The sequence below is a fragment of the Mycena indigotica genome (genome assembly GCF_014461135.1).
Source record: "Mycena indigotica strain 171206Taipei chromosome Unknown Mind.scaff0002, whole genome shotgun sequence".
Classification (NCBI taxonomy): domain Eukaryota; kingdom Fungi; phylum Basidiomycota; class Agaricomycetes; order Agaricales; family Mycenaceae; genus Mycena; species Mycena indigotica.
Window position 1 is genome coordinate 3,164,472 of NW_023503001.1, and position 15,377 is coordinate 3,179,848.

The following is a 15,377-nucleotide window of genomic DNA, read 5'->3' on the forward strand; positions in this document are numbered from 1 at the left end:
TTCGTACACGGAAACCAATATATCAACCCCGCAGGGCAACAAATGACACTCAACCCAACCCGGCCCTTGCTCTCCGAGCACCGCGCCTTAGTAGCACACCTGCATACTTTTACGCGGTATATAAATGTGATTCAAAAAAAAAAAAAAAAAAAAAAGTTGAACATGATGATGTTCATTGGAAAGAGAGTTGCTTATATAAGTCGATGCATCTAGCTCAATGGCGCCGGGCACCAATTACATGGGTGGCAAGCGGTAAGTCCTGGCAATACCATATTAGCAGCACCGACCTCAATTCAGGAATGCTGCGCGTTCTAAGACCAAAGACGCTGCTACCCGGGCACAAAAGCTTCATTTCAATCGACAACGTTTGGACGTTATGACCCATGCTCTGCGACTTGGTGGACGGACTACAAGCTATGGGAGGGCACCTCAAGGTGTAGGAATGAAAGCTACGAGGGAGGACATCGAACTCTTACATGCTCACGGCCGATCTCAACACCCCGAAGATTTTATCGTTCGACAACAAGCTCCAGAAACACCTAGTCGTCGCCACAACTACCCGAGAAGAGGGACAAATACAGAACGTTCAAGCTCTGGTGGCCGCAGTTCGACGTCGAGGGTTTTGCAAGCGCTGGACTCCACAGAGCGTGAGTGCCTTTCTCTTCTAGTCCATCTCATTACAACTCTCCAGCCATCGCGATGCGTAGTGTCAGGAGTAGGATACTCTCCTTACCAGACCTGGCTGGTCTTTCCACTGGCGGGACCCTCTCAATCGTATCTGTTGCTACACCTCTAACTAAGAGACGACGGTCATCGTCTCCCCTGGAGTCGGTGGCGACAGACGACTCGTTTAGAATAGAGAAAGCAAGCAGACAAAAGAAAGTGAGCAGCTATTCACATTATCCTTCCACTTTCAACTTTCCACGCAGAGAATGCGGGAGGAGCCTTCGCCATTCGTCCATCATTTCGATCCAATGGAAGAATACGACGATTTCGAGCCAGACGAATATCCTCAGCAACGAGTACGTTGATGAAATTCCAAAGTTTTTCTTCCAACCTCAATCTTTGTTGAGTCGACCCTAATCGCCAGTCGACCCTCAAGTGCAACATCATCCGCAACTTGCTATGTCATCGAACCCGATTATTCCATTGACCACTGTGTCGCAGAAGCACTTTTGAACTCCCCAGACGTCTATCAAGAACCCTTTAACTACCGTCAACTCAACACAGTTTCTCTATCCACTCATGCTTCTGGTTTCACCACGCCATGTATCAGAACAGACGCAGCTGCTTCGCTTTTCGAATATGCAAATCCCTGGCATACCATCGGCGCCATTCTCGGTTTAGAAGAAGCTCGCACAGAGGATCTCCAAATTTCAATGGACGACTGTCAAGGCGACGATGCAATGGACATACTCCAATGCGAAGACTCTGAAGATGTTGCATACGTACTTGGTCCTGCTATAACCAACTCCAGACCACCGACTCCTTCGTCTCCAGTCGATTCTCCTCTTCATAACCCTATGCACATCAATGTCAACGACAATAACTCGCCATTATCGCACTTGCTCTCCGTTTACAACTCTGATGATCCAAGCCGTTCTGAGGATCAACCGTCTCTTGCTAACCTACCCCGAACTCCTTCTCCACGGTCTCAGATCAAGATCCGTTTTCCAGCATCTTCCACCTCAGTAAAGCAGCCTTCATCTGAAACCCACTGGAAGAACAGCAGAATCAACCTACCCACAGCTGGAGTGCAATCCAGGCTCAACCACATTGTGGGCTCGGACAGCAGCGAAGAAACCGACATGACTATTCTCAGTAGCAACAACCTCAATCCCTCTTCGAACACGACTATGAGCACAACGACAAGTCTTTCATCAAGTTCTCCCCCCTTACCCAGCCATTCTTTGCCGACGGACTCTGGCCGCTTACCGCATGCCCATGAACCTTCGCAACCCCTCAGGCTTGCGCTGGACGATAATGTAGCAACACGCACGTTCGGGTTTATCCGACCAACTACGACCTTTTCAGTGCCAGCACCGCCGTCTTCCTCTCCTCGAGCTCCCAACGCCATATTTTCGTTATCTCGACGGAGTCCTTCATGCTTTGTCAATCAGTCTCACACTGGCAGTCAGATATATTTGACTCCTACCACCCAACACAAATTTGTCAAGTTCCCCGTACCTTGTGCGTCTGAGGAAGACAAAAGACGATCCGAAACCCTGCATGGCGCCAGAATCGTAAATTCCAATCAAGTCGATGGCACACTCAGTCCACTGTTGCCTCAGGATCATGTTAGGGTGCTCTCCAGTTCTTTTTTTCGTATGTAGGTCTCACCCTCAGTAGCCTTCTCGTACTGTACCGAAGCGCACCACGGACTTATCATCGCCGTTGAAGCCAGTTGATGTGGAGATGCCGATACGCGTTTTGGACACACAGGACGAGATTACCGTTGCGAAATGCTTCGGAGACCTGAGAATGCGCTTATTCGATGACGACGATCGTATGGCAGAAAGTGACGATTGACAAGGTTTTCGGTCAAAAGATAAGAGAGAATGTACACGTTGTCCTACTTCTCAAACGCGTTGAGAACCAAAGGTGAATTGAAGAAATTGGTCTTGTCAGTATCCCAGTCTAGTGACCTATACTCAGAAATGGCGCAGAGCAAGAAGAACGGCGCACCGTCAGGAATCATCGTGAGGTTGTTACGGATAAGCTGCATCACCGCACGAGAGCTACCTGTTTTGTAAGCAGGCCAAGTCGCTGGAAACCCATGAGCTACAAAAAATCCAAGTAAATTGATGGACACTAACGCCCAGGGTTAAGATCGTTGACGAAGTTGACGTAGAACGCTAGCATTTGTTGAGAAAGCGCGGTTTCAACAGCTGGGAAGGGGCCAAAGAAGAGTTCAAGCTCGGAAGCGTGGAAAACTAACCCAAAATTCTGCAAGGGTATGATAAACGGTCAAGTGATCACATACCCCCGAGTGTTACATCGCTGCCAGGAATAAATTCGCGGAAATAGTATGCGAACATAGGCATATGAGCCGACGCAGCCTCGAACCAGCTTCGTCGTGGGGTCAAGAACATCAGTCCAGTATACCATGCCGCAGCTCTATTGAAGAGCGAATCGCCTGCGACATTGAATGGAGATCCCAAAGCGGGATCGTTCGCCGGGAAGAGGGCCAAGGAGCGAGCAAAGACTTGGGTTGGGAGTGTGCTGTTGTCGATTACGAGGTGTCCAATGTAGTTGACGAATGCAGTGTCCTCTGCTGAGCCACTCAATCCAAGATTTCTGACGGAAGCACTGAATGTTGTTCCCTCGTTAACCTGGTGAACAAGACCAAGCCCTTGTCACGTAAGTAAAAAAGAACAGAAGACGCGTACATTCGTTCCACCAAGATAAGGAACACGAATGAACTTGCCCGAGGCAATGACTTCGGAAGCGCGTTGCGTGACCATGCTGCCCTTGGGACCAACAGAAGGTTGCCACAATTGGTTGTTGAGAGTGTTTAAGATCATGGTATTACTGGCATTCATCAGCGTCTGGAGACTGATCAGTCGCGAAGGTGCGAATAACAAATGCAATATCTACATCGAAAGGAACCTTTTGCAGACAAACGAATGCACTGGGACCAGGAGCACAACCAGTCGCCGCCAGGAGACGTGCGAAGGGCTTTCCAGGTTTATCGAAGGTGCTTACATCGGGCGAGTTTTTGCTGAGATCGAGTTAGTCTCCGTTAAAATGTCCGTCGCCGGCGCAAACATACAAAGGCCCCGTTGATGAATCTGCAATCGCTGCGCGAAATAGTGACTCGGAAGCGGGGTACAGTAAATGGGCTTCAACGCTCCCAGCCCCAGCAGACTAGAAATAGTTGGCGACAGATAACGCGACAGGAATGAGTGTGTTACCTGACCCCAAATCGTGACCTATGTCTTCTGTGAGAAGAATGCAGACGTGAGAGTTCGAAAGAATTGTGACCTTGGATGGATCACCACCAAATGCTGCAATGTTGTTCTTCACGAACAACATGGCCATCCGTTGGTCTTGCAACCCAGCGTTGAGATCTGGAGGTGGGACGCTTTCGCTGGCGAGCTACAGTACATTGGATGAGTCATAAAAGGGTCTGGTGAAATTATTCACAAAGCCAAAAGTGTTGACGCGGTAGTTCCTAGTCTTAAATTAGCGAGGCAGCGCAGAGGAAAAGAAGACGACCACAAACGTCGACACGAATATCATTGGTTTGCCAAGTTGGATACTGCGTTGAAGCAGCACTTGAAAAGCATCTAAGGGGCGAGCGGAATGCAGAGAAGATACATACGACTTGGATTGAATTGTGGATCTGACGCCGCACTACAAAAAACATCACAAAGAACCCAAAAAGGGTCGACCAAAGTACCCGCTGGTGTATGCTCCACCCTATGTCAATGAATAAGCTGGGATAGCTGCAGAAAAAAGTGAATACATGAATCCAAAACAGGACCGGGAGTTTGGAGTTAGAAGTCGTTCCCTGTGGTCTGAACACCTGGTAGAAATCAACAGTCAGTTGGAGAAGCAACATGAATACCGACTTGCTCACATTCAAGAATAAACAGTCTTCGGAAATTGGCGCTCCAAGAGATGAGGCCGGTTGCGGGCATGCATTGCCAAAGGATGACGCATTTTGGATGCCGGTTACGGTTTTGGTGACTGGGACTGGTGCCTTGAAGCGAAGCGAGCCAATAGGCGGTTGGGCAAAGCGAAGACCCAGCCATTTTTCGGTCCCGTTCGTGGTAGTGACCCCGCGGAAAGTCCCTGTGGCAATAGTGACGTCGAGTGAGGCGAATACCTGCTGGCCAACTGAAAGCAATGTCGCGACTATGACTGTGAGGAGGCGCATGGTGGCGAAGTTATGAGATGCTCAAGTTGCAATCCCCACGTCGGCGCTCGGTAGACCGGCATGCCTTTCTCAAGATCAGCAGGTGAGGGAGAAAGCACTCTTCTTCAAGACACGTGACCGCCAACTCTCCGATGGAAATACAACTAGTCCTAGTACTCCGATCATACTAAGTCTAATCAATGGTGAGTCTTGGAGGTGTCTCGAAAACCACGAGCGGGATTGAGAGCTCGTGGTGACGACGAGTAGCATCACTGTCTATAAGAACATCGAAACACTATCGTGAGAAGAATCTATTTCTCAAATGCGTTCAAGACCAGAGGCGAGTTAAAGAAATCAGTTTTGTGAGTATCCCAGTCTGTAGTGTATTTTCAGAGATGAGGCAGAGCAAAAAAAGGGACGCACCGTCGGGAATCATTGTAATGTTGTCACGAATGAGCTGCATGACCGCACGGGAATTGCCTGCTTGATAAGCAGGCCAAGTAGCTGAAAACAACCCATAAGCGATAAGTAATCAAGGCAAGTCCATGACACCAACGGCCAGGGTTTAGATCGTTAACGAAGTTCACGTAAAATGTGAGCATTTGTCGGGCAAGTGCGGTTTCGACAGCCGGGAAGGGTCCAAAAAAAAGTTCAAGCTCAGAAAAGTGGCCAACTATTCAACTCCGTCAGGTGATGACGAACAGACAGACGATTCCATGCCTCCTAGGGTCACATCATTGCCGGGGATGAATTCGCGGAAATAGTATGCGAACATCGGCATACGAACTGACGCAACCTCAAACCAGCTCCGACGTGGGGCCAAGAACATAAGTCCAGTATACCATGCCGCAGCTCTGTTGAAGAGCGAATCGCCTGCGACATTGAAAGGAGATCCCAAAGCGGGATCGTTCGCCGGGAAAAGGGCCAAGGAGCGAGTAAAGACTTGAGTTGGGAGTGTGCTGTTGTCAATGACCAGATGTCCGATGAAGTTCTCGAAGGCCATGTCCTCCGCTGCACCACTCAATCCAAGGCTTTTGATTGCGGTGCTGAAGAATGTCCCCTCGTTAACCTGAAAAGCGAGATCAAGACCTGATTGAGCGAGTTGAGAGAGGAGACCCGCACATTTGTTCCACCAAGATAAGGAACACGAAGGAACTTGCCCGAAGCAATGACCTCAGAAGCACGCTGCGTAACCAAGCTGCCCTTAGGACCAACAGAGGGTTCCCACAATTGGTTGTTAAGAGTGTTTGAGATCATCGTATTACTGATATCCATTAGCGTCTGGGACTTATTAGCGGAGAGTGTGTGAATAGTAAAATGGGACTGCACCTCAGAAGGAACCCTTTGTAGACAATCGAATGCACTAGGACCAGCCGTACAGCCCGTCGCCGCCAACAGCCTTGCGAAGGGCTTTCCAGGTTCATCATATGTGCTTGCATTGGGCGAGTTTTTGCTGATGCCAAGTCAGTCTGGGTATCGATAAGGAGATCATCGCCAGCATACAACGGTCCAGTTGATGAGTCTGCAATTACCGCACGGAACAGCGACTCGGAAGCGGGGAACAGCATGTGCACTTGAGCACTCCCTGCCCCAGCAGACTAAAAAAAGTTACTGACAGATAACTCTACCACGAAGGCGTTACCTGGCCCCAAATCGTCACCTACGTATTGGGTTAGAAGAATGTAGACGTGGGAGATGTGAGTTTCAGACCTTAGATGGATCGCCGCCAAATGCTTCGATGTTCTGCTTCACGAACAACATAGCCATCCGTTGGTCTTGCAACCCAGCGTTGAGATCTGAAGGTGGGACGCACTCGCTTGCGAGCTACAGCACATTGAATGACCAGTAAGACGGACTGGTGAAATTATTCACGAAGCCAAAAGTGTTCACACGGTAGTTTCTAATCTCGGGTAAGCAGAGCAACGCGGAAGAAAGGAAGACGATGGCGGACGTTGAAACGATTGCCAAGTTCAATGCTGCGTTGAATCAAAACTGTGAAAACATCTGAGTGGTGACGGAGATAGGGAAAACATACGTACGGGTGGGATCGAATTGAGGATTTGACGCCGCGCTCCACAAAGTTAGCTGATAGAATTGACGAAATTGATGAGGTACTTCACGGTATAGGCTCCGCCCTAGATATGTTAAATGATCCATTGGATTCAACAGGAGAAGACGGTGGCTAGCGTACGTGGAGCCAAAAGAGAACGGGAAGCTTTGCAGTAGAGACAGTCCCTTGTGGTCTGAAAACCTAGGAGACATGTCGGATACTACCAAGGAATAAAATCGAGTGCCTTCTTTACATTCAAGAACAAGCAATCTTCCGATACTGGCGCTCCAAGAGTATCTGAAGCTGGCTGCGGGCAGGCATTGCCAAATGACGAGGCATTTTGAATGCCAGTTGCAGCTCTAGTGATTGAGACTGGTGCTTTGAAGCGGAGAGGACCAATAGGGGGTTGGGCGAATCGAAGACCAAGCCACTTTTCCGTCCTATTGGCGGTGGTTACGCCACGGAAAGTACCCGTAGCAATGGCAACGTCGAGTGATGCTTGAACAAAGACTACTTGCTGGCCAACTGAGAGTAATGCTGCGAAGATAATTGCAAGGGCTTGCATGGCGGTAGAGTTGTGAGATACTCGAGTTTCAATCCCCACGTTATTTATCGGTGGCCCGCATGCTTTCTCAAGATCAGCAGAGGAAGAAAAAGGCATTCTCTTCTGGACACATGTGACCGCCGACTCCACATCGAAGGCCAATAAGATACAAGCAAGTCGTCCTAGTTGGTCGATGGTCGATGGCGTGCCAGTGTTGTAGCATATTAGTCTCAGGCAGTATACGCCTACCAGTGCATGCGGCATACCGAGCAGGATCACCGACAACACACCCGATACACTCTGACCGAGTTGTGTCACTTTACTGAGAGTGGTCTAGACTGCTATCCTTGCGCATCTGCACCGGTTTTGGTTGTTGTTCTTTGGTCACCGACTGGGGAGACTACCCTCCTGGGGCCACTAGAAATAAAATAGAGGTCAGTTCTGAAATGCATACGCGCATCCTGGAAAGTTTGCCTTGATCATCACATACACCTGAAACCCATCAGAAGATTCTTTGTTCGATGCGAGTAGTCCCCGTCCGTCTACCCGTCCCTTCCCAAGAGTGATTGACTCCACAATCTGCCCAGCTCATGAGAGGGACGACTGAGAATGAAGATTTGGTAGGCCGTACCTGGAATCCTCGGTGGCTGTAGACATCGCGCGAGTGCTCGGTTGTCGCTTCTAGCGTCATTGGTTTAGATATATCGGATTTTGCAAATGCCTCCTCCATAAGCCGTGTGGAGGATCCTGACAAGCTATGAAATCGAGGATAAGATATGGCCGGAACTGACTGACCTTACCGTGGTATTCAGGATCTGTTGCTGTGATTTCTAGTCGATAGTGGTCGCCGTCTAACAATCCTTTGTCTTCGAGGGACCTTTTTATGATTGCGCCATTGGGAGGCTTGAATATGTACGAAGCTCGCTGGCAAATAATAAGGTTCTGCGGTCACGGTGCATGGAAAGTTTCGTGGTGCTCACCCAGACAAAATATAAACCCCAGGCTAATACGCTTCGATGGCCTCGCGCACGTAGAGACGTCATCGGGCCCTCAATATTCCTGTGAGGTGGAAGCCAGGCAGCCATCGCAACAAGTTTTTCGCTCGATGGAGACTGCTGAGGTATCGCGATGACCGTTATTCGCCCACCAACAATCAACACACTTCGATTAATAAGGTCCAGGAATACCCGCAGGTTTCCCAGACTTCGAGCGCCAGCCTCCGCGCATTCTTCGACGATAGCTTTCGACAGCCCACCAAACCAGTTCATTTCGGGATCATTGATGAATGCGAGAGACTCGAAGGACGATATTTGTTCGAGGTCTGAGGTAGTTGCTTCCCGAACGTAGGCTTGCATATTGTACGATGATGGTTCAGGAAAGGAAAGCCTGTGCCGTGATCCGCTCTGTCACAGACCTGATGTTGACGATTGTAGTCGGCATAAGCCTTCTAGATCTATCGGTGTATTCAAGCTGGGACATCCGAAAGGGTAGCAGCTCAGCTCTGAAGACCATTACCCTCTTGCATCCACTCACATAAAAATCATCCACGTGAGCGCATTGCTTACATAGACCAGACATCATCAAGCGCCATCGTCACACCGGCCGTTACATCGGCATCACGCGTGACACGCGCCTCTTCTCTCACCTCCACAACCGCTGCCTCTTTTTTGTGTCGTGGATCCTGTATTGTGTCTACCCCCGTTGTACACTGTAGAGACCGTGTATCCTTCCTTCCTGTAAGAGGCTCATTCTTGTTCTACTCTCTGACTCGCAGAGCGCTTGTTGCTTGTTGTCGTTTTCTGCTGCCTGTCTTACCTTCCGTGTCGTCGATACTCAACTGTCTCCATATCATCGCAATCTCATAGACGAAACCTTTAACCTCCTCTTGACCGTGCCTTGAGTGCAATGCCTGCGGAAGACGACTTTGACTTGTATGGCGAAATGGACGCGCCAATGCAGGACAACGAGGTGTGTATCGTTCCATATTTCGTGACGCTGCTGAATGTAAACCAGGGAGAGCATGTCGAGACGCTCACATCAACTCCTGCAACCGCTCTTGGTGATAAGCGCCCAAGAGATGAGGATGAGGGCTACGACGACTTGAATGTGAACCAGCCGCCTTCATCTTCCCGTTCCAACTCCGGTCAAACCGGTACTCAATTCAACTCGATGATGCATGGCCAGTCGCAGAGCAATGGAACCGTTAATGACTCGTTGTATATCGGCGATTTGCAATGGGTTCGGTGATTCTCTTCGTGTCATGGTTATACCGCTGACCTGCGGCAGTGGACGACCGATGAAGACCTTCGTCAAGTCGCGCTCAACGTCGGGGTTTCCATTGATCATAAAGACATAACCTTCTCAGAACACAAAGTCAACGGTAAATCCAAAGGGTACGTGCATGTTTAGTGGTCCATGTTGTGGCATTTACCCTCCAAAGTATCGCGTACTTGGAATGTGGAGACTATCAAAACGCGATGATGTTAAAGAACTGGTTTGATAACAAGTGTGTCCCGTTGTGTTGTTTTGCGTTTGTCATAATATTCTTGGCTAGTGATTTCCAAGGCCGCCGGGCCTCTGCAACGCTAACTAGCTCTGCCCAGGGAAATCCATTCCGTACCCTTCCGAAAGGCATGCAGTTGTGCGACAATTTGTTTCAAGACTCTAATCTTCGTCTAGACCCGCCACCCCGTGAGCAACGAATGCAACAGACCCCACAGCAGCAGACAGGAAGTGTTCCGATGCCGAGTGTTCCGATGATGGCCAATCTGATGAATCGTGGGGGAGCAAATTTCCGTGGTGGAATGCGTGGTGGGATGAACAACATGATGGGAATGCGCGGAGGAATGCCTGGAATGGGTATGCCTGGCATGATGGGGATGCCGGCAATGGGCATGAATATGGGGATGACTGGGATGAATATGATGAACAATGGCGGATTTGTAGGACGTGGAGGGCCGCCGCAAGGTCCTCGTGGAGGCGGGATGATGCGTGGTGGTATGTCATCCGCTTACTGAGTCGGTATATGCTGATTTGTTTAGGTCGTGGGAACTTCAATGGGGGTGGCCATTTCAACCCAGCTTTCATGCAAGGTGGTCAAGGAGGGTTCAATGGGACACCACCCGACGGTCCGAGAAAACGTTACCGTGTCGATGAAAGTTGAGGCAAGCTGCTGGATGGAAACTTGACTTATCACTACTATCGTTGTCGTCCCTGCTCTCGTTTCGTTGTTTACAGCCTCCTCTCTTCTATGTAGTGTACAGCAAACAAATAATAAGCCCTGCAGCCTTCTACAGCTCCTTGTCGCAACCAGACTTGGATATGTATTTGGCAATCTCCGACTCGACATCGTAATCAAACTGCGTATGATTGGAAGACTTGGGGAGTTGACCTAGATGCAGTTTATTGAATGGAAAGATCGCAAGAAGAGTGGAAGAGATGCACAAGACCGACATAAAATCCGCAGAAAGCAACTTAGCAGTACTTTCTGCCACCAGTTTCGAGGTTCCTTTGGATGTGAAGCATACGATGCCGACGCTATCTTCGAAAGCCTCGTAATGCGCCTCATACGAATTGTCTCATACGCAATGCCTGTTTTCCGCAGCGTATTAGTAACACTGGAACGATGTGAGACATAGTAGTGCTTGAGAAGAACCGCGATTGTAAGAGCATCTTCAACAGCGCAGGCGACTCCTTGGCTAGCATAGGACGACATAGCATGGGCTGCGTCACCGAGAAGCAAAATCCGGCCCGAGCCAGAAAGACTCGTCCAATGTGGGAGTGGAGGGGTCAGATATTCGGGGAGGACGAAGAGACCCGATTTAGAAGAGTCGCCGATGCTTAGCGTTAAGAGTTCGCGGATAAGGTTCTCGTTGCTAGTAGGTGAGTCTGCTGGAGATTTGCTCGATGTGGACAGATTTTTGAGTTGAGCAAGGATAGTGGATGCGGATATAGTTTGCAATGGAGATTCTTTAGCTTGATAGGTAGACCACCACATCAGACGTGCGCTTGTTAGATCAGCAATGTTTGGGGAGCATGGGGAATAACCGAGGAAGCTGTTGCCACCCGAAGTAATGGTGACTGCTTCAGTTCTGAGAGATTTTCGAAAGGAATCGGATAATGAGGAGATGGAAATGAGACCGCCAACGCTAATGTACCCTCTGCTAGCCTGAGCGAATGTGCGTATAAGAGAGCGAACAAAAAAGCTTACTGATGTTGGGCAGCGTAGCGTTGTCCATAAATGGCCTCGCGCACGACACTTTGAACACCGTCAGCACCAATGACGATGTCTGCGTATTCCATAGTGCCGTCCTCCAGAGCAACTTCCACTTGGTCCCCGTTTTCCTTGACATACTTGACTTTCTTCCGCAAAGTCATATCGCCAGGCCGAAGCTCCCGCACAAACGCATCATGCACATCGTCTCGAGCAATCATCGTTTGGCCCATCCCATATCTTGCTTTTGTTCCCGTTTTTAATCATCCTAAAACGGACCCTCTCAAGTCTTTAAAGGTCACGAGTTCGCTGGAGAACCCTCTCTGCTGGATATAACCGGCCGCATCGACAGAAATGCGAGAAATAGCGCGTAGACCATTAGGTGAGATGCAAAGTCCGGCATTGACGGCAGAGACCATCGTCGAGATGTTCTCATGGGACTCGAAAAGAGTTATGTCGATTGGTGGGGACGCTGCTGCGAGATGTTTTCGGAGCGCCAGATACATCGAAATGCCGCCGACTCCACCTCCTACAATGACGACCTTCATCTTGATTGCGCAGTTGGGCGTGTGTAGCAGAGTGCTGCGAGACAAATACTTAGTTGGGCATAAATGACTGCTGCGGGTCTGCGCGGCTCACACACTATCCCTCGGATAGCACGAGGTTTTCGACAAAAATCAGAGGCATTTTTCCGCAGTTTCGAGGCATTATGCAGAGAGCAATACGCCAACTTGAATTGATCAGTAGATTGTTCACATTCAGCCCGAATCAGCTGACAGCCGGTGCTGACAGCAGCCTGAGGACGAGAATCAGTGCCAGAACCAAGAGACTGTGGACTGGAAATGTACACTGATGTGCAAGGGCTATCATATAGCTTGCAGAGATTTGCACCGAATGATCAATGCGGCTAGTACTGTAGTTGAAAGCTGTTGAAAGAAACACTGTGATGTCACAGTGTGATGTGATGACTCATCCTAGAATTCGGCAAAGTTGTGTGCATGCATTAAGCCAGTATGGTTACAATAATAGCCCTATCCCTTCTATGATAATGTGTAAATCAAACGGCTCGGGCCGTTACCACAGCGAATACAGTTGGAAAGCGAATTAAAAAGGCATTTTATGCAGCAGCCCCCATAGAAATATCCTTGCCTTTGATACTCTTCCATTCCATCGCTGCTGCGCCAATTAACGATAGAGCACTCATAGCCACGGACACTTGGAATGCCTTCATGAGTGCAGCATTGTACACAAGCAGAACTTGGGGCAAGTATTGCGGGTCAATGAGCCTCTTCAAGCTTGTGGCGCCAGCCTGCACGACGATAGCGGGGGGAGACGCCGGGTATGTTGGCACGGATAAGACCCGAAACAAGTCGATTCGTGAAGACGTTCGTGCCTGCCGATATAAAGAGCGCTCCACCAAGCGTTTGGAGGAACATGAGGATACTCGTCCCAACAGGCACGTCTTTCAGTGGCAGGACTGTTTGCGCCGCGATGACGGGTTGCTGCATTCCCTGTGAGGATGTGAGCAATTATTATTGAAAATGAGTGGAATTCGGCCTACAACGCCTACTCCCAGTCCATAGAGAACTTGGTATCCAATCCACTTGGAATGACCGGTATTGACCCGCAGAGTGTAAAGCAGGCCCGAGCCGACTGACATCAACACGGTGGAAACGAGGAGCCAGGGGGTATAATAGCCAGTGACGGTGACAACAGACCCTGCAATGAGGGAGCCAACGACAAGGGAGAGGATCATTGGGAGCGAAGAGATGCCTGACTTGACCGCACTCGTGCCCTTGATGGCCTGGAACCAGATGGGGAGGTAGAAGACGAGAATAAAGAAAGCCGCGCCGAGACAGAGTGAGAAGAAGGCGCCTGACCAGATCGACCGTTGCTTGAAGACTCGGGGCGGGACGGTCGCATTGTCGCCCTTCCATAGTTGTACCGCAATAAAACAGATGATGAGCACTCCGAAGACGACAAAAAGCCCAATGATGCGGCCATTCGACCATTCATACTTGCTGCCTCCCCATTGTAGGGCGAGAAGCAGGCTGACGATAGCTGGGATGAACACCACAGTACCAAAAGGGTCGAACTTTTCGATACGCTCCCAAAGGGACATCTCAACAGGTTCTCGATCGGCACTATGAGGCATTTTGAAAAGGAAGACCATCACGAACAGCGTGACAGCGCCGATGGGGAGATTGACTAAGAGCTTCAGCATTCGGGCAAAAGGTGTGGTCAAAATGTCTTACTGTAGAAGCACCACCTGTGGTCGCGTGGGTTAGTAAGTTGACGCATCGGCCAGGACTGTCGACATACCTCCAGGTAACTTTATCTGTGAATGCACCACCCATCAGCGGACCCACAACACTCGCAAGCCCGTACATGGCACCGATTAAGCCAGTATACATTGGTCGTTTACTGAGAGGAACCGCATGCGCTGAGGAGGGCTCAGCGACGAAGATGTTATGCAAGGACTTCAACTTGCCAATGATGATGAGGGCGCCAGTGAAGATTCCAGCGCTACCGAAGCCTGCAGGTGGGATTAGCCAGCTCTGCCAATCGTATAACACAGCATACCAGCAATCGCACGACCTCCGATAAGTGCATTCGAGGTCGGCGCCGCCCCACAGACAGCAGAACCGATTTCAAAAATAGTTATAGCCGTGATATAAACCTGAAAAATACGACTGCTTAAATGGACAAGATGCAACAAGCAAGTTGACGCACCCATTTGATTGGAAGGAACGAATAGAATTTCCCAAAGAGAAGTTGTGTGGCTGCCGTGGCCTGTGAAACAGTTCATCATTTTACTAGCCAGAGGGGATAACGAACCAGAAGATATCTGCCGGGATGTAGGATTTACAGAGACGCTTTGTCAATAACTACTTACGCGCTTCCGTACTAGGCAATAGATGAATTCGCGCATAACTTGAGCAAGAAAATGAGCCTACCCAACTTATGTCGTCAAGCGACTTGAATTCGTCCGTAATCCTAGAACAAAGTTCAAGCTCTGGAGCAACTTATTAGATTTTCAGTTATTACCTAGGAATGGCCGTAGCTAGAAGGAATATCTTAATAAGATATGCTTGAAGAAAACGGAACATAACACACCTATAATGGTGTTGTCCTTTCAGAAATGAGTATTTTGTGATACGTTCAAGGCAGAAAAACGTACCAAAGCGACGAGGAAGACCGATAAACATAGGGCCACAATAAGCAAAGCCAACTTGATCCCATGCGGAAAGTCGTCGACTCGTTCCGACGGGATGAACGACTCTTTGTTGGTTTGATCCTTCTCTTTTTCGGCGGCGGAGTGGATGGATCCGTTGACCGTGTTCTCGCTGGGCGTCGTCTCGTTGGCCATGAAAACAAGTGGAACCAGTGATTCGCGTGGAAGGTGAACGTTGAACGTCAAGCGGGAGCGGAAATATTTATAAAAATTTGTGTGGGTCGCTTAACCCCATTGGACGCTCGGAGACGACGCGTTGAGTGTTGGCCGTTTAGTCGCTTGTGTCATGCAGAATGACATATGCAACCCTCGGTGCATGATCGGCCCACTCAGGTTGCCACAATGCCACTGCAGCACCACGGCAGCGCAGACTGTGCAGTGCGGCAGCAAAGCACGTTGTTGCAGGAAAGTTCCATCTATGGAGCTAAATGGTGAAGAAACAAGAGATGGTCGTAGATCTCACGAAACGGGTTC

At 49.5% G+C, this 15,377-nt stretch overlaps 6 protein-coding genes across 6 annotated transcripts; 2 read left to right on the forward strand and 4 right to left on the reverse strand.

Annotated features, from left to right (window-relative positions):
• Positions 1 to 217: 217 nt before the first annotated feature.
• On the forward strand, positions 218 to 2,529 carry MIND_00216700 (uncharacterized protein; the record flags this gene model as incomplete). The annotated part of the gene is made up of 6 exons (XM_037359059.1): positions 218 to 252; positions 298 to 647; positions 692 to 882; positions 930 to 1,022; positions 1,074 to 2,303; positions 2,350 to 2,529. The coding sequence occupies 6 exons, from the start codon at positions 218 to 220 to the stop codon at positions 2,527 to 2,529; spliced, it is 2,079 nt and encodes a 692-aa protein (XP_037224154.1).
• Positions 2,530 to 2,572: 43 nt separating this feature from the next.
• On the reverse strand, positions 2,573 to 4,882 carry MIND_00216800 (Carboxylic ester hydrolase; the record flags this gene model as incomplete). The annotated part of the gene is made up of 15 exons (XM_037359060.1): positions 2,573 to 2,637; positions 2,686 to 2,766; positions 2,817 to 2,933; positions 2,984 to 3,332; positions 3,390 to 3,548; positions 3,598 to 3,721; positions 3,773 to 3,867; positions 3,915 to 3,932; positions 3,985 to 4,098; positions 4,147 to 4,174; positions 4,226 to 4,277; positions 4,325 to 4,356; positions 4,403 to 4,422; positions 4,469 to 4,528; positions 4,583 to 4,882. 15 exons carry the CDS (start codon positions 4,880 to 4,882, stop codon positions 2,573 to 2,575), a joined length of 1,614 nt encoding a protein of 537 aa, XP_037224155.1.
• Positions 4,883 to 5,172: 290 nt separating this feature from the next.
• MIND_00216900 (Carboxylic ester hydrolase) lies at positions 5,173 to 7,476 on the reverse strand (the record flags this gene model as incomplete). The annotated part of the gene is made up of 12 exons (XM_037359061.1): positions 5,173 to 5,237; positions 5,285 to 5,365; positions 5,418 to 5,534; positions 5,564 to 5,930; positions 5,984 to 6,142; positions 6,191 to 6,314; positions 6,365 to 6,459; positions 6,504 to 6,521; positions 6,572 to 6,685; positions 6,734 to 6,837; positions 6,901 to 7,112; positions 7,136 to 7,476. 12 exons carry the CDS (start codon positions 7,474 to 7,476, stop codon positions 5,173 to 5,175), a joined length of 1,797 nt encoding a protein of 598 aa, XP_037224156.1.
• Positions 7,477 to 9,360: 1,884 nt separating this feature from the next.
• MIND_00217000 (RRM domain-containing protein) lies at positions 9,361 to 10,618 on the forward strand (the record flags this gene model as incomplete). The annotated part of the gene is made up of 6 exons (XM_037359062.1): positions 9,361 to 9,423; positions 9,469 to 9,693; positions 9,742 to 9,848; positions 9,896 to 9,961; positions 10,010 to 10,452; positions 10,497 to 10,618. The coding sequence occupies 6 exons, from the start codon at positions 9,361 to 9,363 to the stop codon at positions 10,616 to 10,618; spliced, it is 1,026 nt and encodes a 341-aa protein (XP_037224157.1).
• Positions 10,619 to 10,745: 127 nt separating this feature from the next.
• MIND_00217100 (FAD-binding protein) lies at positions 10,746 to 12,216 on the reverse strand (the record flags this gene model as incomplete). The annotated part of the gene is made up of 4 exons (XM_037359063.1): positions 10,746 to 10,992; positions 11,040 to 11,615; positions 11,666 to 11,908; positions 11,948 to 12,216. 4 exons carry the CDS (start codon positions 12,214 to 12,216, stop codon positions 10,746 to 10,748), a joined length of 1,335 nt encoding a protein of 444 aa, XP_037224158.1.
• A 729-nt stretch (positions 12,217 to 12,945) lies between these two features.
• On the reverse strand, positions 12,946 to 15,038 carry MIND_00217200 (DHA14-like major facilitator; the record flags this gene model as incomplete). The annotated part of the gene is made up of 12 exons (XM_037359064.1): positions 12,946 to 13,179; positions 13,230 to 13,876; positions 13,924 to 13,937; positions 13,991 to 14,204; positions 14,252 to 14,348; positions 14,402 to 14,461; positions 14,507 to 14,516; positions 14,565 to 14,575; positions 14,626 to 14,665; positions 14,717 to 14,732; positions 14,786 to 14,801; positions 14,850 to 15,038. 12 exons carry the CDS (start codon positions 15,036 to 15,038, stop codon positions 12,946 to 12,948), a joined length of 1,548 nt encoding a protein of 515 aa, XP_037224159.1.
• Positions 15,039 to 15,377: the final 339 nt, after the last annotated feature.